Source organism: Palaemon carinicauda, chromosome 8 (assembly GCF_036898095.1).
Source record: "Palaemon carinicauda isolate YSFRI2023 chromosome 8, ASM3689809v2, whole genome shotgun sequence".
In the NCBI taxonomy this organism is placed as follows: domain Eukaryota; kingdom Metazoa; phylum Arthropoda; class Malacostraca; order Decapoda; family Palaemonidae; genus Palaemon; species Palaemon carinicauda.
In genome coordinates, this window is record NC_090732.1 from 12,185,578 (window position 1) to 12,210,873 (window position 25,296).

At 37.8% G+C, this 25,296-nt stretch overlaps 2 protein-coding genes across 2 annotated transcripts in view; both read right to left on the reverse strand.

The window, feature by feature from the left end:
- The window catches only part of Vps13D (vacuolar protein sorting 13D), a 390,232-nt gene that overhangs the window by 228,035 nt on the left and 136,901 nt on the right, over positions 1 to 25,296 (reverse strand). The gene's annotated exons all lie outside the window — the stretch shown is intronic.
- LOC137645656 (intermembrane lipid transfer protein VPS13D-like) overlaps positions 1 to 25,296 on the reverse strand; it is a 37,919-nt gene that overhangs the window by 5,897 nt on the left and 6,726 nt on the right. The window contains exons 2-7 of the mRNA XM_068378489.1: positions 17,901 to 18,054; positions 5,697 to 5,910; positions 5,121 to 5,217; positions 2,984 to 3,301; positions 2,298 to 2,385; positions 1,308 to 1,435 (exon numbers count right to left, since the gene is read on the reverse strand). Of these exons, the coding sequence (XP_068234590.1) occupies positions 1,308 to 1,435; positions 2,298 to 2,385; positions 2,984 to 3,301; positions 5,121 to 5,217; positions 5,697 to 5,910; positions 17,901 to 18,054 (999 nt within the window). The remainder of the gene's footprint in view (positions 1 to 1,307; positions 1,436 to 2,297; positions 2,386 to 2,983; positions 3,302 to 5,120; positions 5,218 to 5,696; positions 5,911 to 17,900; positions 18,055 to 25,296) is intronic.

Consider the following 25,296-nt stretch of genomic DNA (forward strand, 5'->3'; position numbering starts at 1 on the left):
GGTTGCCATTTTTTATCGTGCTTTTTGGCGTGTTTAGGAAACGCATGATATAAAATCGCCTTTAATATTTGTGCCTGTTTTAGTTTAGGGTACTGTAGTACATGCATTAAGTGTTCTGTACATTAAAGGGTAGTTTGTTAACAGTACTACGTACAAGGGAAGGTTTTAAGTCTAAATATACATGTTAAATAAATACGTAAATATGGTGTCACTACTTCGCGGATTGATTTTCATCTATCGCGGTCGGGTCTGGAACCTATCTACCGCGATAAACGAGGGATCACTGTATTAAATTAAATGGGCCACAACTGGAGTCATTAAACTATGCTTGGGAGTTAAATTACCCACAAGCAAAATATCACTGTTAAAAATATGGAAACTTTTTAAAGGCTAATTCATATTTACAATAATAAAATAGATTTTATACTAAAATAATTTCAAAAGCACCATTTCTCAATATCCAGCAATCCAGCCAAACGTTAATGAAAAAAAAATATTGATAATGGCTTCAAGAGAATTTGCCCCCACGGCCAACATGACAAAAAGAGCATGAGAATTATTACTTCCCAGCAAGAAATCCCTTGAATAACTCTCACAGGAAGACTTAGCAAAGCCAGAAGAAGACATCACCTGTACTATAAAAATCAAATTGGGTTTCTATTGAACTCCTCAATATTAAACCACAGTTTGGAGCACGAGTAGAGAATTTAGAAAAAACGTGTGGCAATGAAAGATCTAAAGGACAAAAAGATATAATCTACCCATGCGGCAGTGCTATATGATATTGATACTACAAAATAAGGAAGTGCATACATGTGGGCTGGTATTATAAGGAGGAAAATCTCTCTTTCCCCTAATCAGAAAATGTTTATACAGTAGTAGTGTTTATCCTATAGTATATATATATAGAGTATATGTTAACATGGTAATAAAATATGAGAGAGAGAGAGAGAGAGAGAGAGAGAGAGAGAGAGAGAGAGAGAGAGAGAGAGAGAGAGAGAGAGAGAGAGAGAGAGAGAGAGAGAGAGAGAGAGAGAGAGAGAGAATTTTCTCAATTCAGTAGATTTGACAGGTTAAAAATGCAATATTTTTTCTAATTTTGATAAACTGTATAGATAAAAAATGATAAAGCTAGATGGCATTATGTAACGTTGTTACGATTTGCAAAATTTTTATTCTTTTACAAGTGATAACTATCTAAGAATCTCCTCAATGTACCAAGCAACAGAATATCACTATTAGTATACCAAGCTTCTCCAAAATATATATTGAGTAAAATGATCCATTCACTCAACTCATTCCCTTACCTGTGCACGAGATTCCGGGTGAAGATTGTTACCCACTCTTGCTACAAGCATGGGACTGGCTTCACGATCAGTAAAAGAAAACAGAAGAGGGGCTGCACAGCGTGCAACTTCGTGTTCTTTGTCTTGACCTATTAAGTAATAGACAGTAAATAACCTATTAAGTAATAGACAGTAAATATCGGCGAGTCTAGAACAAATATATAAAAATAACAGGTCTTCAATGAATAAAGTAATTCCTTAAACAAAATCATTTGTCTAATTACTTAGCCAGAATCTATTGCTATTCCATTATTAAAGGAATAAATTCAATCTCATTAATAGATTAATTAACTCTCCCTGACTTGGAAGGGTAGCTGCCATGTCAAAGGGACTCAACTGCTCCTACCTCTGCCACTTACGTGTATGATGTGAACAACTTGATTCTTTACATTCAGTAATATAATCAACCAATAAGAAAATTAACAATTAGGCATTAAGACAAATATGTTTAAGCCAGAGGAGGAAAGGGGATGACAGTGGGAGAACCATGTAACACTAACTGCAATGCCTGTCAAATTATCCATATTCTTAATATTCTAGTCATAAAATTTCAGCAAGTTGGTTGACAAATGAGGACACCTTCTGAATACCTTAACAATAAGTTCATTATTCTAACTTCTAAAGCCCGTGAGCTTACAGACGTCTCATCTGAGAACTTCAGTACAACAATGAATGAATTTGGAACATAGACAAAAGCTTAAACTAAATAAAAAAACTTACAGAACTTTTGCAGAAGTATAAAAATTATATATTTATAAATAAATCTTTAAAAAGGTAGCTTTAGCTTTATGCAAGTAGATTTTGAAAAACAATTTTCAAAACTCCTCTAGTTGCTCATATCACGTTCTCCCAAATGAAAAATACAAAATTAAAATGCAAAAGGATTACAGGCTTATCAGTGAACACCATCACATTAAAAGCATAAACTAAGATCTACACAATATGCTTTACCTGCAGCATCAGCTGTTACCCCTTCTTGCTTGAAGATCAGGGGAAGACCTGTTTTATTAATTAACCAATATCCTGCATATACAATGACCTGTAAAAACAAAATTCAAATATAAGTAAAAGAATTTGGTATTCTCTAAATAAGCATTGTACACAATAATAAAACAGAAAACTACTTTATACAAAATTTAATTTTTATAATGAAATTTACTATTCCAATACTTAGCCAGGGTTAAACTAATGTTCCTGCACAAGCCCTCACTTTTTCAACCTCTAATATTAAAGAATTAAAATGATTCTCATTCTCCCTCACTCCAATTTCAAACCCACCCCCACAACCTGGAATAATGTTAGTTTAGCAACCCCATGTATGGTGCTATTCGGTAAACAATATAGGCTTAGCGACACTCCATATTTGAAATCGAATTTGAACCTAAAGAACCTCTAACTGAACCCAAAGAACCCCCGACATAACTAACCAGTGAGTGGTCAAAATTTATGGAAAAGATGTCAGTTACTGTACTTTTAAAAACTTGGAGATAAATATGTTACATGCACATCAGTCTACAATAAAATTCATATCTTGGTAAGTGCAAAAATAACATACATAAATAACAAGAAGCAAATCCCAATGACAAATAAATTTTCCTTTGAAACATTATACATTTACAATCTGATATTTTACTGACCTTCAGCGAACCACCATACTGAGGTCGAACTCTGAGATGAACATAAAGGATTCGTTTCCTGGAATCCTGTAGCTTCAAGTGAAGGACATATGGTGAACTTGTAGGATTGAGGGTGATTTCACCACAAGAAGTAAGTCCATCTGTCCAAAAGGAGAATGATACACTCTGGGCAGGATCTACAGAATGCAAAGAAGAATCTTCGCCCGGCTTTATGCGGCCCGAGTTCCTTGTTGTTTTAACTTCATAGTGAAGGTCATATGGCAACAGGTTCAACAAAGTTAGGGGGCTTACAAGGACAATAGAGTGGCCAGGTTGAACCTGCAAAGGATATCAGGGTATATTAGAGTATTGTAGTTTAAATTTTTCCTTGTATAATACAGTAATTATTTCGAACATTGATTTCTTTCAAAGTTATGAAAATGTAATTGTTAATTCCTTTTGTATGATATCATCTCAGTGTGCTTTACTAAATCTCTTGTATATTTTCATTTTAATTTCATTTATAACATTATTTAATTTCTATCTAAGTAGCCTACTATTTTTTTTTAAATAACATTAGAGTATTAGGATTTCCATTTACTATATTCTCTCAGCTTGAAAATTCTTTCCAAATTATCATACTAACACATCTCAACTATAGGAGACAGTTCCTTTTATGCTACTGTCATTTTTAAAAAAGAAGACTATCACTTATATCTGGTCAGTGCACACAAGCAAGAAGGGTTTATTAAATTTTCTGAAAATTTTAATAATTTACAAAAGGTTCAACTAATACAAAATAACTATTGGGCATGATTAATAAGAAATCTTTTTTTCTAGAAGTAAATGTAAATATTCTACTTGGATTAAAAATAAATTTACAATATATATAACGATAATTTCTTACAACTTTTGAGAAAGATATGAAAAAAAAATATTAAGCTGGTAATACATAGAAACTTACATATACATATGCAGTACCCAGCTGAAAGATTGGCCAATACTTTTCACACTGTCTTGCATTACCACAAAATTTGAAGACCATAGATACAATATTTTTTTCTGGAAATTTACTTATTGTATGTCTGGCAGCTCAGTATTCCTCATGCTGCTTACAGGAAAGATGACAGCCATTTTTTTAATCAACTACGTCTTTGGTGTGGGTGAATGTAATTTTTTCTGCTTCAGACAAAGTGGAATTTAGCACATACTTTTCCATCATTTATGATCTTACAAGGAGTAATACAAAGGAAATTCCACATGAAACTGTTGCTAAGATAGTTGCTTTGAAGCAGGCAAGTCATCAGACCGGAGAATTTCCAAATTAACAGGTGTTAGTGAATGATCTCTGTGTAGGTGGTTATCGAGAAGTCGGAAGGAAAACACTGGAATTGTTCTAACTCACAGAAAATGCTCTGGTAGGCTTAGGGAAACACATAAAATGGATAATAACATCTTAAACCTTTCATTAGAATTTAATCCTTGTATTAGTATTCATTAAATAAAGGAAGGTTACCCAGATATCTTTGGGAAAGTTTCGATAAAAGGTAAGCAGACGCGTGCGTGAACTTGGATTCACAAGTCACTGCGCTATTACATTACATTACATTTGCGAAGAAATATTTAGTTTGGAATAGAGACAAATTCTTATATGTGTTGTGGAGTGACGAACTGACATTTATAGTGACACGTAATCAAGTAGTAACATTTAGTGTAGGAAAGGTTGCGATCCTCTGGATCCAAAGTACACATGTAGCACCATGAAACACCCGGATTCATTGATAGTATGGGGGTTTTTCAGTGGTAGAGGTTTAGGCAAGCTAATATTCTTATTGAAAAACCCAACATTAAACCAGAACACGTATTTTGAGCTTCTTAATGACCATCTTTCCGACGCTTTTGAAGTAACCAGGGCTAAAGTTTTTCAACAAGACGGTACATCTGAGCATCCTGCAAAACGTGTACGCCTATGGTTCACAGACTGTGACGTACCCCTTATACAAATCTGGTCTGGTAATAGTCCAGATGGCACATCCTAAAGGGCCTACAAGAGTGTCATCAGCTTTCTACCCCTACTGCAAGGTGCAATCCAGGAATCTTGGAATCATCTTTTTATCAATTCTATCTAAAACAATCAACAAATAAATTCAAAACCAACCCATTCATTATGGCGGGCAGGAAGTACAGGGGAGGATGTAGGTGATGGATACGAAGAATCAACTGGAAAATTGTCTCTCCTGACATGTACACAAAATCTGCCAATGAAAAATATTATTAGCTCAGGGTATAGAATCATGGTATAAAAAATATCTTCATGTCCAGTGTAGTATTTCAAAAATATCAAAATATATAAAACAGAAAAGATTAATTACCTCTAAGTGGTATAATGTGATAAACATAGCATGGCTGTAGCAAAAAGTATGCAAAAGAAATTACACAACTCACTACTGTACTACATTAAGCAACATATATGCATTACAATGAATACAAGCATATTTGTGAAACTTTCAAAATAAAATGAAAACTTAAAACTGAAAAAAATGTGTGTCATTTCCCATTCCTCTTTTTTATATTTGTAAACTTAATTGTTAAAATTTGAATCTCTAGAAATTAGTGATTGAACAAAAGATTAATACACATTAGTACTTCAAGAACTGCAATAAGTAGTTCCACCACCATTTCAAAACCAGTATACATAAGATTTTGAAAAAAACAAAATCATGGGCTTCCAAACCTAAAAGGAGGAACTTGAGTGTTGATTACAGGGCACTCTCTTAAATCATTGGCCTCTTGACGAGGTTGAAGAAGCGTCAGCCAATGAAGAGGTTCCTTACAATAAAGCCATCCCCCTCCAACTGGGCTAACAGGTCTCACAAACAGCCGAGCCCAGGCATACAACAGCGGTATAGGAATGGATGTCTTGGGAGCCACTTGAAGGGTTTTGACATCTGACATATGAAACAAAAAAAGGGTCTAAAGCTACTAAAGAAAATTTAAGTTCCTGTAGAAGCAGGCAGGTGGCTATTTACTACTAAGGGTAACAGAATAAAATCCATGACCATTCAATAAAAAGGGTCAAGACAAACAAAATTAAAACTACACATAGGCATGCCTATAGATTCCTTTTTAAAATTTTTAAATTAATAGCAGAGTGCTGGTGGCTGTATATAGTTTTTTATAAAAAAAAAAAGGAACAGAAAAAATTGAATTATATTGATAAAATTTATTTCTATACACACATGATGTTCATATTGCTTCTCCCTGGAAGCTTGGTTTTATTTGTCAAGTTAACTTTCAGTGTTTGTATGGAAGTATAGTATTTCTATATACAAAAAAAAAAAACCACTACAATCCTAGAATTTATAACAAGAGAGAAATTTCATGTCAATATTAAGATTTTGTATTTCTATACTCACCTGGTGTTCATAATGACTTCTTCTCCATAAGCTCAGTTTAATCGACATTTACCCGCAAAATTTTTAGAACATTTTACAATCTTCTCATTTTTTCCCTTCATTAAACATACGTATATGGAAGCCCAGAACAGGTGCCAGAGACCCTTTGCCCCTTCAGTTTCAATGTCGAAATTATCTCTACCCTTTTGATACCATGAGTCAGTGGAGAGGAGGGCAGGCATGTACAGTCAGCCATCAATTTTCACAGGCTCTATCTTCATGGATTTGGTCATTCATTATAGAGAACTCTACAACCCATCAAATAAAAAATTCTTTTTTCTCGGTTTTGCGATAAGTACTCTCATGGCCCAACAATTTCAAACCGACCTCACTCCTTTGCACCCAGCATGCTTTTCGACTTTTCCCTCTCCACACGGCACAACACCCCATCTCTCGCTAACCTGACCTCAGTCTTACATCGTCTCTCCTGGCATGTGCATCTCCCGCTTCAGTCCTTTTTATGCAAAATCATGTTTTGATGTAAAAAAAACCTGTACATATCCTTGTGCTTATAATATATAATGTGATTCATACATTACACTACCCAATACCCTAAATAGTCAACTTATCAAGAGTTGCATTGTGCTTCAGACTTACTGAGTACAACTTTGTGCATTAACAATTAGTGGTCTTGTACTAATACTTTTTCTTTTAATTTCTATTGTATTAATGTATTCACTGTGTAATACTGTAATGTTATTGTTATATTAACTACTGTAGAATACAGTAATCAAGTAGCCTAATCTTTCCTGGATGTTCTCCTAAATTAAAAGCATGTTTCCTTTAGCACTTTGAACTTCTAACTTGATTGGCAACCATTGAAAAATATGTCCATGAGAGGGAGTGCATCAGCTCTGGCCTTCTTACCAATTATTGATAGAATGTTACATTCCTTTACTAAGGGCATATGTTTATCGATGGGAGGAAAATGAAGTAAATTTCAGACAAGCTAAGGCCTTCTTACCAATTATTGATAGAATGTTACATTCCTTTACTAAAGGCATATGTTTATCGAAGGGAAAGAAATAAATATCAATTAAACAGAGCTTCTAAAAAGAGGCAATATAAATACCAGATAAGGTTCATAGAAATAATCCTAATTTTCTTTAAGAAAATCTTCATATATCTTATTTAATGAAGTATTTTGTACGAGGGAGATTGTCAGTTCAAGTCTTAAATTACACAAACATATGTCCCAATCCTACAAAATAAAATATAAAATATTAAACCTAATTACTTTACAATTATTTGAAAATCTTCTTTTATTATTCAACTATTGCCATTCAATTACTAATTAACAAAACTGATTTAACTTTGCTTCAATTCCACATTAATATACTGTACTTTATACTGCAAATAACTTTAGAACCAAACATTGTAGTCTGCCTATGGATCATCACAAGCAGAGTATGAAAACATACATATAACAGACTGGGTTATCTTGCCAGATATTCATTGGAGCATGTCGCAAATAAATACAGTAAATAAAATAAATATGGTAATAAACCTCTTTATGTAGTTTCAACATACATCAGTTCTGACTTCATGTCGCACATCCTTAAATATTGAATACAAAAATAAAAGCCATGTTACGCTGTTTTACCTGATCTCGCGCAGGTCTCTGTGCTGTACAATAACAATGAAGTACTGTACTTCAAATGAAATCTTATTTAAGTAAGTACCCGGTTTTTAAACTTATAGCGCATTGACAGTAATTTATAGTGTTTGGAACATGTATAGGTAGCATATAAATGGGGAAAATATGACCTACATCTGAAATCCACTTATGTCAGGTATAATATATATCTAATGAAACAACCATACTGTACCTACTTCAAGTATCAATTCCTTTCTACATTCAGAATTTAGTTAACAGCTTTTATTCCTATATTAACCTATACTAATATTGAAGAAACAACAAAGGAAAATGCTCTGTAAATTGACAAAAGAAAATAATGACAATGTTACTGTATGCCCTCATCACTCAAAGCACTGTCCATCAACCAACATACTTCGCCCACTGAGAAGAAAAACATTAAGATTTATACCTGAAAGGATAAATTTCCTTATAATAGATAGAATTAAAAGCGATTAGAAATTAGAACACCTCTGATTCTAATTAAAGTCTGGAGAACTACCGGTAACCTTATCATAATATAAGTTCGTCCTATTACTATTGTCTAGTGAGTCTCAGTAAAAAATAGTGTTTTGAGAGGTACCATAAAAATTGTGTGTCGAGTTTACTGGAAAAAAAATATTTTCTAACATGAAATGTATCTTCAATAAAAAACTTGAAAATTTTTTACTACTTTCTTTTATACAAAAATAAACAACTCAACAGTAATGAACAATAGTAATTGTAAGACTGAACTGGTAACTACAATCCAAGTATTTATAGTCAAATTACCATTTACGATAAGTTGTGCAAACCCACAGGCAAAGAAAAAAAAACAAAAAACCGTACTGTAAAAAAAAAATACAATACATTACAGTACTCATTATAGAAACAAAATTTATCCTTCATTACTAACCACTGTTAAAACACACTTAGTCTAGTTCTTGAGACAATGAAATACTGCATGTCCTAACCACACTTTAATATTCTAACATTTTTTACATTTGAGTCTCTAAAACCCTACTCCTTTTAATAAAGAAGTAGCCTGAAAGGAAAAGGGCAGCAGGGGATAGGAAATTGAAAACTAACACCACGAATCATGAGTTAGAGACATTATCCTATAGGTGGCCACTACTCACATTTTTGTCATTTCACCCATCAGCTGCCAGTTTGATCTTGCTTTGCACAGTATTTAAAGGAATAAATCAAAATTAAACTAGGAAGTAACAATAATGCATGCAAACCAAAATTTCACAAAAATATATACAGCCATTTTAGGCTGCAATTCAAAATGAATGAGTAAAAAAGTGGTGGTAGCTCAGAGGAGCTGTTTACACTGCCACTCTATTTGCCAGTATACAGTGCTTCTTTCCATCTGGAACAAAGGGTCTTGTAAACTGTATATCATGGCAAAAAAAAAAAAAAAAAAAAAAAGTCTTGTAAACTGTATATCATGGCAAAAAAAAAAATCTTGTAAACTGTATATCATGGCCAAAAAAAAAAAAAAAAAGTCTTGTAAACTGTATATCATGGCAAAAAAAAAAAAAAAAAAAAAAAAAAAAAAAAAAAAAAAAAAAAAAAACCAGGAAAGAATTGACAGCACATGAACCTAGGGAGCTTCTTGATAATAAGAATACATTTGTACACTACTTGTATGATAACAAGTTATTTAGGGTCTCTCATTATTTGCAGACTTCCATATCAGTTGTGGGGATACGAACATAATACCCGAAGATGAGAAGGCTAACTGTATAATGATATACTTAAAACTAGAGAATGAATTCCACTCCAAGAGCTTGTTAGTAAATTAAGTTGTTAGCAAACCAAAGTAGTTAGCCCATATATCCAGCAGTGTAGTTAATCAATACCATACTGTGTAGAAACGTACAGTAAGAGTTTTCCATCAAGGCAATTTGGTCTTTGTGGAGGAAATCAAACTTATGATAAAAAAGCTTTAGTGTTTCTTTAAAAGATAGTAATGAAATAAAAGAAATATAGTTCACACTGTATATCCATATTTTATACTAGGCTAAGCTTTCAAAACATTCTGTTGTTCATTCTCATTTGTCACCTGATGATGGTCGTACAAGGAAGATGAAAAATTGTTGGAATTAGCAGAAGCTATGAATCTCGTGGTCATGAAAACACAGAGACAAGGAGGCGTCATCTGGTAACCCATAAAAGAGGGCAAAATAAGATGCAAATTGCCTGTGTCGGTTAGGAAGGAAGACAAGACAATCTTTATGGATTATAGGACTATTTCAAATAAGTCTGTTGTACAGGATGCAGCTAAAGTGGGGCAATTTCTTTTTTATTTCTGAACTGGACAAGTGTTGTTTTAGAGTTGCCACTATTATTGAATCGTATAAAGTATTTCACTTTGTAAATGTGCATGAATGAAGAAAATTTGGTCACTTATGTAGAATCATATCATTAAAAAATATTGGACCATGAAAAATAAACATTTCAAATCAAAATAATATTTCAGAATGAAAACTAAATACGCTACTGTAGCAGTGACTCACTCCTGAGCTGTGGAAAGAGGACGTTTCGGTGGAGTGAAAAAGAAAAGTTAACCAGAGCATACTCTTATGATAAAAATTGATGAATTTGGGATATGAATTCTAAGTTATTACTTTTCACTTTTTTTTTAGTTTTGTACATAAAGTAAATGTACTTAGGATTATGCCCTATTTCAAGCCTTAGCCTAACTCCTAAAGTGTTGGCTAGTGATTCTAGAGCACCATTCGGTAAGGGTTCTGATAGCACATGTCGCCTTATATTCTGTACGTATTTCTCTTTCTTATCATCATTACTGGGTATTTACAAAAATGTTAGGTTGTTAGCATGTTGCTTACGTAGTAAAGGTATGATGGATTTTTTAATACTGAGAAAAGATTTCTTTTATTGTAGTCTTTAAGCAATATCAAAACAGCTCTATCTACATATGCTTTACTTTGTTACTGTATTGCATAAATAACCTGGCAATAGTTTAGAACCAGTAATTCCACTGGGCTAGTAAGAAAACAATTTAGTATAATTTATTGAGCTTTGAACTAAGGCCAAAGGATACGTTGTGGGGCAATTATACGAAACTATGACCCAAAATCCATTAAATATGGTTGACAAATGTAATAATATACAAATCAAACAATGGTAAAGAACATTGACGGCTAGAAGAATCCTTATAGAATAAAATGTTACTTTGCATACAGTTGCAATTACATTATATTTATTAGGTATCTGGTTATTTTATTGGTAAGTGTATAACATCTCCCATAGCTAAAATAAAGAGGATAAAAATAGTTACATACAAAAGTGAATAACTTGCAAACATGCAGGATATTGCACATACCATCAACAGAGACAAATTGAGAGCAAGCAATACACATATATAACTGAACAACAAACACAAGTATCACAATTTGATTTGAGGAAAAGCGTAAAATATCTAGCAAGAAAAAAACGTCTAGCCATCTAGCATGCAATAATATGTAATACGATAAGAACCAACCAACTTCAATCCAATGACTGTGATCCTTCTAACAAACCCATTACTAAATATACAGTACACTGTATATACCAGTAATAATTTTTACTTAAGTATTAACCATAACTGAAGAAAACCTTAATATTTCTAATCAAACACTGTACCAACATACATACATGTAATACTGTACAATACTAAGTGGCTGCGTAAACTCCAAGAGGATTATGCTAAGAATAATAAAGGATAATGGAAATTTCAAGCATATAGACTTCCTTTAATAAAAGAACCAACCTAAAGGGATGTTCCTTATTGCTGTTGAGTGCATGGCATTGGCGGGATCCACCCTCCATACACCCCAATTTGAGAGACGATGTACTAAACACTGGTTTGTTAGAGAAGCTAAACACACTCTTACTGCGGCTCGGTACAGGCCGAACGTTAATGTCTAACTCAACAAACTTGAGTGGCACAGGATAGGTAGATGTGGGAGCCAATCGTCGTATAAGCTGTGTTGTCGCTGAAATAGTTATGGCTTCCTATGTAAATGACGTTAGTTTACTGATTAAAAGGGAGTACAACAATTGACACCTATTCCAAGTACTTTAAATTTTGATATTTCTACATTTTAAAATGCCTCTAACCACCTATTACATATCATACCAGGGTTCAAATCCCTTGCATATAAACCAGTCTAATGTATCAGTCAGTCTGTCACAGGTTGCTCATTATGCTGTTCTATAGAAAATTTTCTATAGAAAATGGTTATTGGGGGAAATATTTATCACTATCAGTATACAAAATAAGACCAACTACCTATTGTATTAGTAAATAAAAATATACTAACACATAAATGAAACCTTGAACCTTAACCTCCTCCCAAAAACTGTAATCATTGCCATAGCATTAAATCTGTCTGCATTTGTTTTATCTAAAATAAATAAAGCAATGTAAAAAAAAATATATATATAGTTAAAAATATGTAACATTCACAAGCAAAAACATGTGAAGTATAGGCTAATAAATAACACACACACATCTACATATATATATATATAATATATATATATATATATATATATATATATATATATATATATATATATATATATATATATATATATATATGCTGTATATAAATATATATATATATATACATATATATATATATATATATATATATATATATATATATATATATATATATATATATAAATATAAATATATATAATATATATATATATATATATATATATATATATATATATATATATATATATATATATATATATATATATTTATATTTATATTTATATATATATATATATATATATATATATATATATATATATATATATATATATATATATATAAATATATATATATATATATATATACAGTATATATATATATATATATATATATATATATATATATATATATATATATATATATATATATAATTATATAAATCATCATCTCCTCCTAAGCCTATTGAGGCCAAAGGACTTGGTTAGATTTTGCCAGCTGTCTCTATCTTGAGCTTTTAAATTAATACTTCTCCATGCATCATCTCCTACTTCATTGTCCATAGTCCTCAGCCATGTAGGCGTGGATCTACCAACTCTTCTAGTGCCTTGCAGAGCCTAATTGGAAGTTTGGAGAACTAATCTCTCTTGGAAAGTGCAAAAGGGCATGCTCAAACCATCTCCATCTACTTCTCACCATGATCTCACCCACATAAGGCACTCAAGTAATCTCTCTTATAGTTTTATTTCTAATCCTGTCCCGCCATATAACTCCAAAGATCCTTCTGAGGGCTTTGTTCTCAAATCTACAAAATCTGTTGGATAATGTTTCATTGTCGTACCACCACTCATGTCCATACAGTAACACCGATCTCACTAAACTGATATATAGCCTGATTTTTATATGTAATTTCAGACGATTTGATTGGCAAATTTGACTTAACCTAGCCATTGTCTGATTTGCTTTTTTTCAATCTTTCATTAAACTCTAATTCTAAAGATCCTGAATTAGAGCTCATAGTTCCCAAATATTTAAATTATTCCACCTCATTAATCCCTTCTCCTTCAAATGATATTTCATCTTCTATTGCATATTCCGTTCTCTTCATCTCTATCTTTCTTCTATTTATCTTGAGGTAAACCTCATGTGATATTTCATGCATTCTAATAAACAGGTTTTGCAAGTCCTGTGGTGGTGTTCTGCTAATAAGTACATCATCATCAACATACTCTAGGTCAGCTAATATCCTGTTACGAATCCAATTCAACCCTTCTAACCATCCCCAACTGTTCTATGCATTACAAAATCCAGGAGGATAAACATAGGTGACAACACATTAAATTTACATATTTAAGAGGAACTCATAATAATGTAGGACTCTCTACAAAATTGGCAGGTGCACACTATCAAAGGCTTCTTCATAGTCCCCAAATGCCATCAAAAGTAGATTTCTATATTCTACACATTGCTGTATCACAAGTCTTTAAATGAAAATTTGGTTAGGACAACTTCTACCTTTTCTAAATCCTGCTTGTTCATCTCTCCGCTTTTCATCAATCTTTCTCTCTAGTCACTTAAGAATGATCATACTATTTATCTTCATGACAAATGACATAAGTGTGATTCCTCTGTAATTATTGCAATCAGTCAATTTCCTTTTTTTTGCATTTATCACCAAAACTCAGTGCTCCTATTCATCAGGTTTTGCCTCTTCACGCCATATTCTGCAAAATAATCTTGTAACTATTCTAGGAGTCACTTTATTTTCAGCCAATATCATCTCAGCAGTTATTCCATCGTGTCCAGGGGCTTTCCTTCTCTTTAGTTTTTTAATGATAGCTTCGACTTCAAACAGAGAATTTATTCATGGGGACATCAAGAGCTTCCTCAGCTTCAGGTATATCAATCAAATTATTCCCTTGAAGAATGGCTGCAGAGTAATAGTATAGAGAAGTATGAAAAATATAGAGAGAAAAAGGTGGAAGTAAAGCACAAGGTACGTGAGGCAAAGAGGGCAGCTGACCTGAGGTGGGGTCAGGGATTGGGTCAGTCATATGAAGAGAATAAGAAGAAGTTTTGGAAGAAGTGAAGAGAGTAAGGAAGGCTGGCGCAAGAATTGAAGAGACAGTGAAAGATGGAAATGGAAGGTTGTTAAAAGGAGAGGAGGCAAGGAAAAGGTGGGCGGAATATTTTGAAAGTTTGCTGAATGTTGAGAATAATAGGGAGGCAGATATAATTGCTGTTCCAGGTGTTGAGGTGCCAGTGATGGGAGATGAGAATGAGAGAGAGATAACAATAGATGAAGTGAGGAGAGCACTAGATGAAACGAGAGTAGGAAAAGCATCTGGTATGGACGGTGTGAAAGCGGAGATGTTGAAGGAAGGGGGTGTGACTGTACTTGAATGGTTGGTGAGATTGTTTAATATGTGTTTTGTGTTGTCAATGGTACCAGTAGATTGGGTTTGTGCATGTATTGTACCACTATATAAGGGTAAGGGAGATGTGCATGAGTGTTGTAATTCAAGAGGTATTAGTTTGTTGAGTGTAGTTGGAAAAGTGTATGGTAGAGTATTGATTAATAGGATTAAGGATAAAACAGAGAATGCAATCTTGGAAGTACAGGGTGGTTTTAGAAGAGGTAGGGGTTGTATGAATCAGATTTTTACAGTTAGGCAGATATGCGAGAAATATTTAGCAAAAGGTAAGGAGGTGTATGTTGCGTTTATGGATCTGGAGAAAGCATATGATAGAGTTGATAGGGAAGCAATGTGGAATGTGATGAGGTTATATGGAGTTGGTGGAAGGTTGTTGCAAGCAGTGAAAAGTTTATACAAAGGTAGTAAAGCATGTGTTAGAATAGGAAATGAGGTGAGCGATTGGTTTCCGGTGAGAGTGGGGCTGAGACAGGGATGTGTGATGTCGCCGTGGTTGTTTAACTTGTATGTTGTTGGAGTGGTGAGAGAGGTGAATGCTCGAGTGTTTGGACGAGGATTAAAACTGGTAGGCGAGAATGACCATGAATGGGAGGTAAATCAGTTGTTGTTTGCGGATGATACTGTACTGGTAGCAGACACAGAAGAGAAGCTTGACCGACTAGTGACAGAATTTGGAAGGGTGTGTGAGAGAAGGAAGTTGAGAGTCAATGTGGGTAAGAGTAAGGTTATGAGATGTACGAGAAGGGAAGGTGGTGCAAGGTTGAATGTCATGTTGAATGGAGAGTTACTTGAGGAGGTGGATCAGTTTAAGTACTTGGGGTCTATTGTTGCAGCAAATGGTGGAGTGGAAGCAGATGTACGTCAGAGAGTGAATGAAGGTTGCAAAGTGTTGGGGGCAGTTAAGGGATTAGTAAAAAATAGAGGGTTGGGCATGAATGTAAAGAGAGTTCTGTATGAGAAAGTGATTGTACCAACTGTGATGTATGGATCGGAGTCGTGGGGAATGAAAGTGATGGAGAGACAGAAATTTAATGTGTTTGAGATGAAGTGTCTAAGGAGTATGGCTGGTGTATCTCGAGTAGATAGGGTTAGGAACGAAGTGGTGAGGGAGAGAACGGGTGTAAGAAAGGAGTTAGCGGCTAGAGTGGATATGAATGTGTTGAGGTGGTTTGGCCATGTTGAGAGAATGGAAAATGGTTGTCTGCTAAAGAAGGTGATGAATGCAAGAGTTGATGGGAGAAGTACAAGAGGAAGGCCAAGGTTTGGGTGGATGGATGGTGTGAAGAAAGCTCTGGGTGATAGGAGGATAGATGTGAGAGAGGCAAGAGAGCGTGCTAGAAATAGGAATGAATGGCGAGCGATTGTGACGCAGTTCCAGTAGGCCCTGCTGCTTCCTCCGATGCCTTAGATGACCGCGGAGGTAGCAGCAGTAGGGGAGTCAGCATTATGAAGCTTCATCTGTGGTGGAAATGTGGGAGGTTGGGCTGTGGCACCCTAGCAGTACCAGCTGAACTCGGTTGAGTCTCTGATTAGGCTGAAGGAACATAGAGAGTAGAGGTCCCCTTTTTGTTTTGTTTCATTGTTGGTGTCGGCTACCCCCCAAAATTGGGGGAAGTGCCTTGGTATATGGATGGATGGATATCTCCTATTCATGACTTCACCAAAGTGTTCCATCCAACGTTGCCTTTCTTCATCTTCTGTTGTTATAACAGATCAATCTCTCTTTTTGATGGGCATATGCTTTGTCTTCTTTGCATCTTATACTAAAGCTGTGTTAATACTGTACAATTACCTTTGAAAAGTAATATGAAATATAATACAGAGACTGAAACTACGTAATGACAATATAGTACAGTACAGTGGGTTACCGAGTGTGTTAGTCGACCGCGTAGGGAGCGGTCTGTGTTTCAAGGGGTTATGCCCTGACCCACCCCAAGGCACCAATTATATACGGAATTTTGCTTTTCACGGGTGTCTCTGTTACCCAACCCCTTGAAGATGGAGGGTTGATTGCCCTTCAAAATAATGGTTAATTAGAGCCCTCAACGAAGAATTACATCAGCATTCATAGACTGGATATATATCTCTAGAGTAACTAATATTGACATAAATATATGATTTTGTCACTTAGTTTCAAGCTCTTTGTTGCTGCTACTTTCTAGTTGTTTTTTAATTATAAATGTATATTACACTCTTCTATAGTTACCATATACACTTCAGTATTTATACTCTTCCATGTATTAAACACCAACTGAACCAAAAAGGTATGAATAGCAATCAGATTTAATGTAGACTTAGCATAGCCTACACTTGTTTTCTTAGATTACCCTAGCCTATACTTTCATGAAACCACAAAAGATTTCCAAAAACATTTAAGCCTTTAGCTTAAATCTACTTATACATTAATCTGAAATCAAAATAAATGGAAATAATATATATATATATATATATATATATATATATATATACATATATATATATATATATATATATACATATATATATATATATATATATATATATATATATATATATATATATACACACATATATATATATATATATATATATATATATATATATATATATATATATATATATACAGTACACACACACACACATATATATATATATATATATATATATATATATATATATATATATATATATATATATATATATATATTCATATAAACCACATATACCTCTTAATATCTGGATTCTCTCTACCTCCGGATCGGAGACCCAGGGGTTAATCAAATTTATGATAATAGCTTTTGGTCGGCCAGGGAATCGCACCCGAGCACAGGAATCTGAGTTTTCAATTTGGTTTTATAGGAATATAAACTATGAAATTAAATACCATGACTCTGGAAAGTTCCCACATACCACATAAGAAAAAATAAAATTTCCATACCTCCAAGACGAAGTGCAACATTCTCCAGTTTGATATCCACAGGGCACTGCAAATTATTAGTTAATAATAAGGCTGATCTCACTGTCACAAGCTTTCTTGCTGATCCATCCAATGTTACAGCCATGACAACCCTAGCGCTTGGAAGTTCGTAGCCCTGAAAATCAAAACTTTTATTTTCACCTGAAATTTAAGACCCCTATAATGTAACAATCAAATGAATACCATTCTATACCTGTATTTCAGAAAACATTACAGGTAAAAAATGATATTTTGATTATAAAATAAATTTTTGAATATACTTACCCGGTGAATATATAATAGCTGACGTCTCGGACGGCTCGACAGAAACACAAAAACTCGCGAGCGATCGCCATGAAGGTTGCGGGTGTGCCCACCAGCGCCGACTATCGGCCAGATACCGCATATACATGTAAACAGCTCCAGTTCTTCTCATTCCGCTGGGTCTCTATCGGGGAGGAAGGGAGGGCCTTTAATTTATATATTCACCGGGTAAGTATATTCAAAAATTTATTTTATAATCAAAATATCATTTTTAAATATTAAACTTAGCCGGTGAATATATAATAGCTGATTCACACCCATGGTGGTGGGTAGAGACCAGTATTAATACAATAAAGGCGTATATGCTTAGAGTTTTTGACAGTTATATCATAACAAAACCCAAAAAAATATAGGTACCTGGTAAGGAAGCTGACTCTGACGATTACTCTGCCTTATTAGTCCGCTTTCCTCACGAAGCCCAGCCATCCTCTCAGGATGCTGAAAGTCTCCCAGGAGCTGTTATATCCAGGGCGACCACCCATACAACAGGACCTCATCAAAACCCTTAATCTGGGCGCTCTCAAGAAACGACATTTGACCACCCGCCAAATCAACCAGGACGCGAAAGGCTTCTCAGCCTTCCGTACAACCCAAAATAAGATTAAAAACATTTCAAGAGAAGATTAAAAGGATATTGGAATTAAGGGAATGTAGTGGTAGAACCCTCACCCACTACTGCACTCGCTGCAACGAATGGACCCAGTGTGTAACAGTCCTCATAAAGAGTCTGGACGTCTTTTAAGTAAAATGAAGCGAACACCTTGCTCCTCCAAAAGGTCGCGTCCATAATACTTCGCAGAGATCTGTTTTGCTTAAAGGCCACGGAAGTTGCTATCGCTCTTACTTCGTGCGTCTTGACCTTAAGTAAACAACGATCTTTTTCACTTAAGTGAGAATGAGCTTCTCGGATTAAAAATCTAATAAAATACGATAAAGCATTTTTTGACATAGGCAATGAGGGCTTCTTAACTGAGCACCATAAGGCCTCAGATCCACCTCGTAAGGATCTGGTACGAGCTAAATAAAACTTAAGAGCTCTAACTGGGCACAGTACTCTTTCAAGCTCGTTGCCTACGATCTCTGATAGGCAAGGTATATCAAAAGATTTAGGCCAAGGACGAGAAGGCAGTTCATTTTTAGCCAAGAAACCAAGCTGAAGCGAACATGTGGCTTTATCTGTAGAAAAGCCGATGTTTTTACTAAAGGCATGGATCTCACTGACCCTTTTAGCCGAAGCCAAGCACACTAAGAAAAGAGTCTTGAGGGTGAGATCCTTCAGGGAGGCTGAATGTAATGGCTCAAACCTGTCGGACATTAGGAACCTTAGGACCACGTCTAAGTTCCATCCAGGAGTTGCCATACGACGCTCCTTAGAGGTCTCGAAGGACTTAAGGAGATCTTGGAGATCTTTATTATAGGACAGATCTAAGCCTCTATGTCTGAACACAGAAGCCAACATGCTCCTGTAACCCTTAATAGTGGGAGCAGAGAGGGAGCGAACATTTCTCAGATGCAGGAGAAAGTCTGCAATTTGGGCTATAGAGGTACTGGAAAAGGAAATGGATGATGACTTGCACCAGTCTCTAAAGACTTCCCACTTCGACTGGTAGACCTTGATGGTAGAAGCTCTCCTAGCTCTCGCAATCGCTCTGGCTGCCTCCTTCGAAAAACCTCGAGCTCTTGAGAGTCTTTCGATAGTCTGAAGGCAGTCAGACGAAGCACGGGGAGGCTTTGATGAAGACTCCTTACGTGGGGCTGCCGTAAGAGATCCATCCTTAAAGGAAGACTCCTTGGAACGTCTACCAGCCATTGAAGTACCTCTGTGAACCACTCTCTCGCGGGCCAGAGGGGAACAACCAACGTCAACCTTGTCCCTTCGTGAGAGGCAAACTTCTGCAGTACCTTGTTGATGATCTTGAACGGCGGGAATGCGTACGCGTCCAGGTGAGACCAGTCCAGTAGAAAAGCATCTATGTGGGCCGCCTCTGGATCTGGGACTGGAGAGCAATAGATCGGGAGCCTTTTGGTCAACGAGGTGGCAAAGAGGTCTATGGAGGGTTGGCCCCAAGTCACCCAAAGACTCTTGCACACGTCCTTGTGGAGGGTCCATTCTGTGGGGATCACCTGACCTCTCCGACTGAGACAGTCCGCCAAGACGTTCAAGTCCCCCTGGATGAATCTTGTCAACAGGGAGATGCCTCGATTTTTTGACCAGATGAGGAGGTCCCTTGCGATGACGAACAGTGTGTGGGAGTGAGTGCCTCCTTGCTTGGAGATGTACGCCAAGGCTGTGGTGTTGTCCGAATTGACTTCTACCACTTTGTTTCGTAGAATGCTCTCGAAACTCGTCAAGGCCAAGTGAACCGCCAACAGCTCCTTGCAGTTGATGTGCATGCTCCTCTGATCCGACGTCCAAAGACCCGAACATTCCAGACCGTCCAGAGTAGCTCCCCAACCCAAATCCGACGCGTCTGAGAACAACACGTGGTTTGGGTTCTTGACCGCCAGGGACAGACCCTCTCGCAGACTTATGTTGCTGTCCCACCAGTTCAGGCACGTTTTTACTGGCTTGAAGATCGGGATTGACACAGCTTCCAAAGTCTTGCTCTTGTTCCAATGGAAGTCTAGATGGAACTGGAGAGGGCGAAGGTGAAGTCTCCCTAGTGAGATAAATTGCTCCAGGGATGACAGAGTCCCTAAGAGGCTCATCCAACTTCTCACTGAGCAACGGTCTTTTTTCAGCATGAGGCGGACTTTGAGCAGGGCTTGCTCTATCCTGGTGGCAGACGGAAAAGCCCGAAAAACTAGACTGCGAATCTCCATCCCCAAATAGAGAATCGTCTGGGAGGGATTCAGTTGAGACTTTTCTAAGTTCACCAACAGTCCCAACTCCTTTGCCAGACCCAACGTCCATTGAAGGTCCTGCAGACAGCGATGACGGGACGATGCTCTGAGAAGCCAATCGTCCAGGTACAGGGAGGCTCGAATTCCCGATAAATGAAGGAATTTTGCCACATTCCTCATGAGCCTCGTAAACACGAGAGGAGCAGGGCTGAGGCCGAAGCACAGTGCTCGGAACTGGTACACCACATTCCTGTAAACAAACCTCAGATACGGTTGAGAATCTGGGTGTATAGGAATGTGGAAGTACGCATCCTGCAGGTCGAGAGAGACCATCCAGTCTCCCTCTCTGACCGCTGCTAGGACGGACTTCGTAGTCTCCATCGTAAATTTTGTTTTTACAACAAAAACGTTGAGCGCACTGACGTCCAGCACTGGCCTCCAACCTCCTGTATGCTTTGGGACTAGGAAGAGACGGTTGTAAAATCCCGGTGATTGAAGGTCCGAGACTTTCACCACCGCTCCCTTCTCTAGCAACAGAGAAACCTGCTGATGTAGAGCTTGTCTCCTTGACTCCTCTCGATACCTGGGAGAGAGGTCTAAAGGAACTGTTACTAGAGGAGGTCTGCGTACAAAAGGTATTTTGTACCCCTCCTTGAGCAACAACACAGACTCTTGGTCTGCACCCCTCTTCTCCCAGGCCTGCCAGAAGCTGTTCAGTCTGGCCCCTACCGCTGTCTGAGGACGTGGGCAGTCAGACTCTGCCACGGGAGGACTTGGATCCTCTCCTCTTGCCTCTTTTACCGTCGGCACGAGCGCCTCCCCTGCTGGGGGCTCTGCCACGAAAGGGCGGGATAAACCTAGTCGCTGGGGTATCGATCTTGGGTCTTACGACATAAGACGATGAAGGAGCACCCTCGCGAGCAGAAGTAGCCATCAGGTCGTGTGTATCCTTCTGCACCAGCGAAGCCGCAATATCCTTGATCAACTGTTGAGGAAACAAGGCAGATGACAAGGGGGCAAAGAGAAGCTCCGACCTTTGACAGGGAGTCACTCCTGCCGAAAGGAACGAGCAAAGAGTCTCCCTCTTCTTCAGGACTCCAGCCGTAAAGGTAGCAGCGAGCTCATTGGATCCATCACGGATGGCTTTGTCCATGCAGGACATAAGAAGCACGGAAACATCCTGGTCGGCCGACGAGATCTTCCTGCTTAATGCTCCTAGAGACCAATCTAAGAAGTTAAAAACTTCGAATGCCCTGTAAACCCCTTTAAGGAGATGGTCAAGGTCCGAGGAGGACCAACAAACTTTAGAGCGTCTCATGGCCAGGCGACGGGGAGAGTCTACGAGGCTTGAGAAGTCTCCCTGGGCAGAGGCAGGGACTCCCAAGCCGAGAACTTCTCCCGTGTCATACCAGACGCTTGCTCTAGAAGCTAGTTTAAAAGGAGGGAAAGTAAAGGCCGTCTTCCCCAAACTCCTCCTGGTAATCAACCAGTCGCCTAGCAAACGTAAAGCCCTCTTAGAGGAGCGAGAGAGCATTAGCTTAGTAAAAGAAGGCTTCGAAGCAGCTAGGCCTAGCGCAAACTCTGACGGAGGCGAACGAGGAGCAGAAGTTACAAAATGGTCTGGGAAAAGATCCTTAAAAATCATCATGATTTTCTTAAAGTCCATAGAGGGTTGAGCAGCTTTAGGCTCTTCTCCGTCTGATAAAATGCCCAAAGGAATATCAGTAGGCGGAGGATCAGCAACATCCTCATCTGAAGAAACCTCGTCCGACAATTGTCGAGTCTCATGAAAAGGAGAGACCTGCCGCGGCGGCAAAGCTTGACAGGCAATGTCCACAAGCAAAGGAGCAGCAGTAGCAGTCGAGGAAGCTACGTCATGCCGCTGCTGAAAGGACTGACCAACAACAACAACAGGAGTTGATGGACGCTCGACGTCACGTCGGAACTGCTTTGACTGCCTAGACTGAGCAGTCAAAACAACCCTTGACTGCGGTGCTTGACGCTCAACGTCAAGTCGAGGCAACTGAGCTGGTTGTCGAACGTCCTGAACGTCAACACGAGACTGCGGCAGCGGCTGAACGTCAACACGAGGCTGCGGCAGCGGCTGAAAGTCAACACGGGACTGCAGCGAGTGAGGATCCAAGTCACGTGACTGACGTGACAAACTACCGACATCACGTTTCATAACGTCAAAAGGACGAGTAAAAGCTCGTTTGGGCGGCTGACGGCCAGAGTCTTGATCAGCGTAACGGCGAGGATCATCGTGAACCTGCTCAACGGTATACTCCTCCATAAGGGAGGCAAGCTTAGTCTGCATATCCTGCAGGACAACCCATTTAGGATCAACGGGAGTCGGGACGGGCCGAGACGATGGTAACGTCTGTGACGGCAAAACATTGCCTTTACTGAGACTCTCGGAGCCCGTGTTACGCTTACGTTTAATAGGCGAACAGTCTTCCGATGACTGCAAAGGGTCAGAGCTGTCCCAATGGCTACAGCCAGGACGCTGGACCTGTCCTGAAGGGACTGACTTCCGCTTCAAGGGTCTAGAAACCTTGCGCCAAGGTTTCTTTTGCGAGAAGCCTTCGGATGACGAGGAGAAAACAGCCTCGCTCGTCTTATGGTAGGGGCGATCTTGACGAGAAACGCCCGATACCAAAGAGGGAACGTCTGTACGTTGGTAAAAGCCTCTCGTCCCCTTAAGTCCTACGACATTACTTCTCCCTGGTGCAGGGGAGCCTGAAAGAGGTCTCGGACTAGGGGAACGACAAGCACGAACAGACAAACCCTCGGTCGCAACACTAAAAACACTTTGCGCACTTATCACTTTATCACCACGATTTTCTGATTTGGCACTCTGACACTTCAATAAATTCACATCTGACATGAGTTGATTACGGTCCGATGCTAAGGACTCAACTTTCTCGCCTAAAGCTTGAATGGCAAGCAACATATCCCGCATGGACGGTTCATGAGTGCTAGTAGAGGGTTCAGGAACAACTACTACAGGGGAAGGATTAGGTTCAGGGGCATGGGAGGAGGAAAATTCCAACGACCTAGAGGAGCTTCTCCTCACCCTATCTCTCTCCAGCTTACGAGAATATTTATCAAATTCAAGCCAGTCGAATTCCGACAAGACCACGCACTCATCACACCGATCTCCTAATTGACAGGTTTTACCCCGGCAATTAGAACACACGGTATGTGGGTCGAGAGGCGCCTTGGGAAGACGTTTGTTACAATCCCTAGCATTACATTTGCGAAATTTAGGTCCAGGGATAGGAGAAGGGTCAGCCATATTGAACAGTCAAAGAAAATCCAAAACAAATCCAAAGTCATCAACAATAAACACTAGCCAAAAAAGGGTTCAAGAGTTTTAATTGAAGAGAAAAACACCCGTCACAGCGAAAGCTCAAAACAACCAAAAAGAAGTACTTCACCAAAAATGACGAAAACTCCAGGTCAACAGCGAGCGGAATCAACTTGTCAATAAGACCGACAGGGAAGAACTGGAGATGTTTACAAGTATATGCGGTATCTGGCCGATAGTCGGCGCTGGTGGGCACACCCGCAACCTTCATGGCGATCGCTCGCGAGTTTTTGTGTTTCTGTCGAGCCGTCCGAGACGTCAGCTATTATATATTCACCGGCTAAGTTTAATATTTAAAAATATACAGTAATGTACAGGAAGCAAAATCAATATAGTACTGTAATGTATAAGAACAAGTTATACAGCTGGTTACCTCAATAAAATTTTAGCGTAGAATAGAGTTGTTTAACATACAGTACAAACTTTGTAAAATGAATATCACCATTATTGTCATCCCATGACTGCAACTAATTTATTTTTCTGTAATAAAGCTTTAATGAGCTATTTACTTTACTCCTTATAGGTGAATATATTTGCGTGAAAGATTTCTTCATATCTATGTAATTCATACAATTATCAAATTGTATAACACTCCAGTGCTTCAGTAATCAAAATGTAAATTACACTTTTTTCCAATGAAGACAATTAACCCCTGTGGCCGCGGGGGCATATAAAAATTAGAATAGCGCCAACGTTATCCCTGCGTGTCGTATGAGGCGACTAAAAGGGACGGGACGAGGGGGCTGGGAACCCCCTCTCCTGTAAAAAATTCCTGCGAGACATCAACAAGGAGATGGAGCTGGGGGGAGAGTGACTGCTCCCCGCACTCTAGTTTTGGGG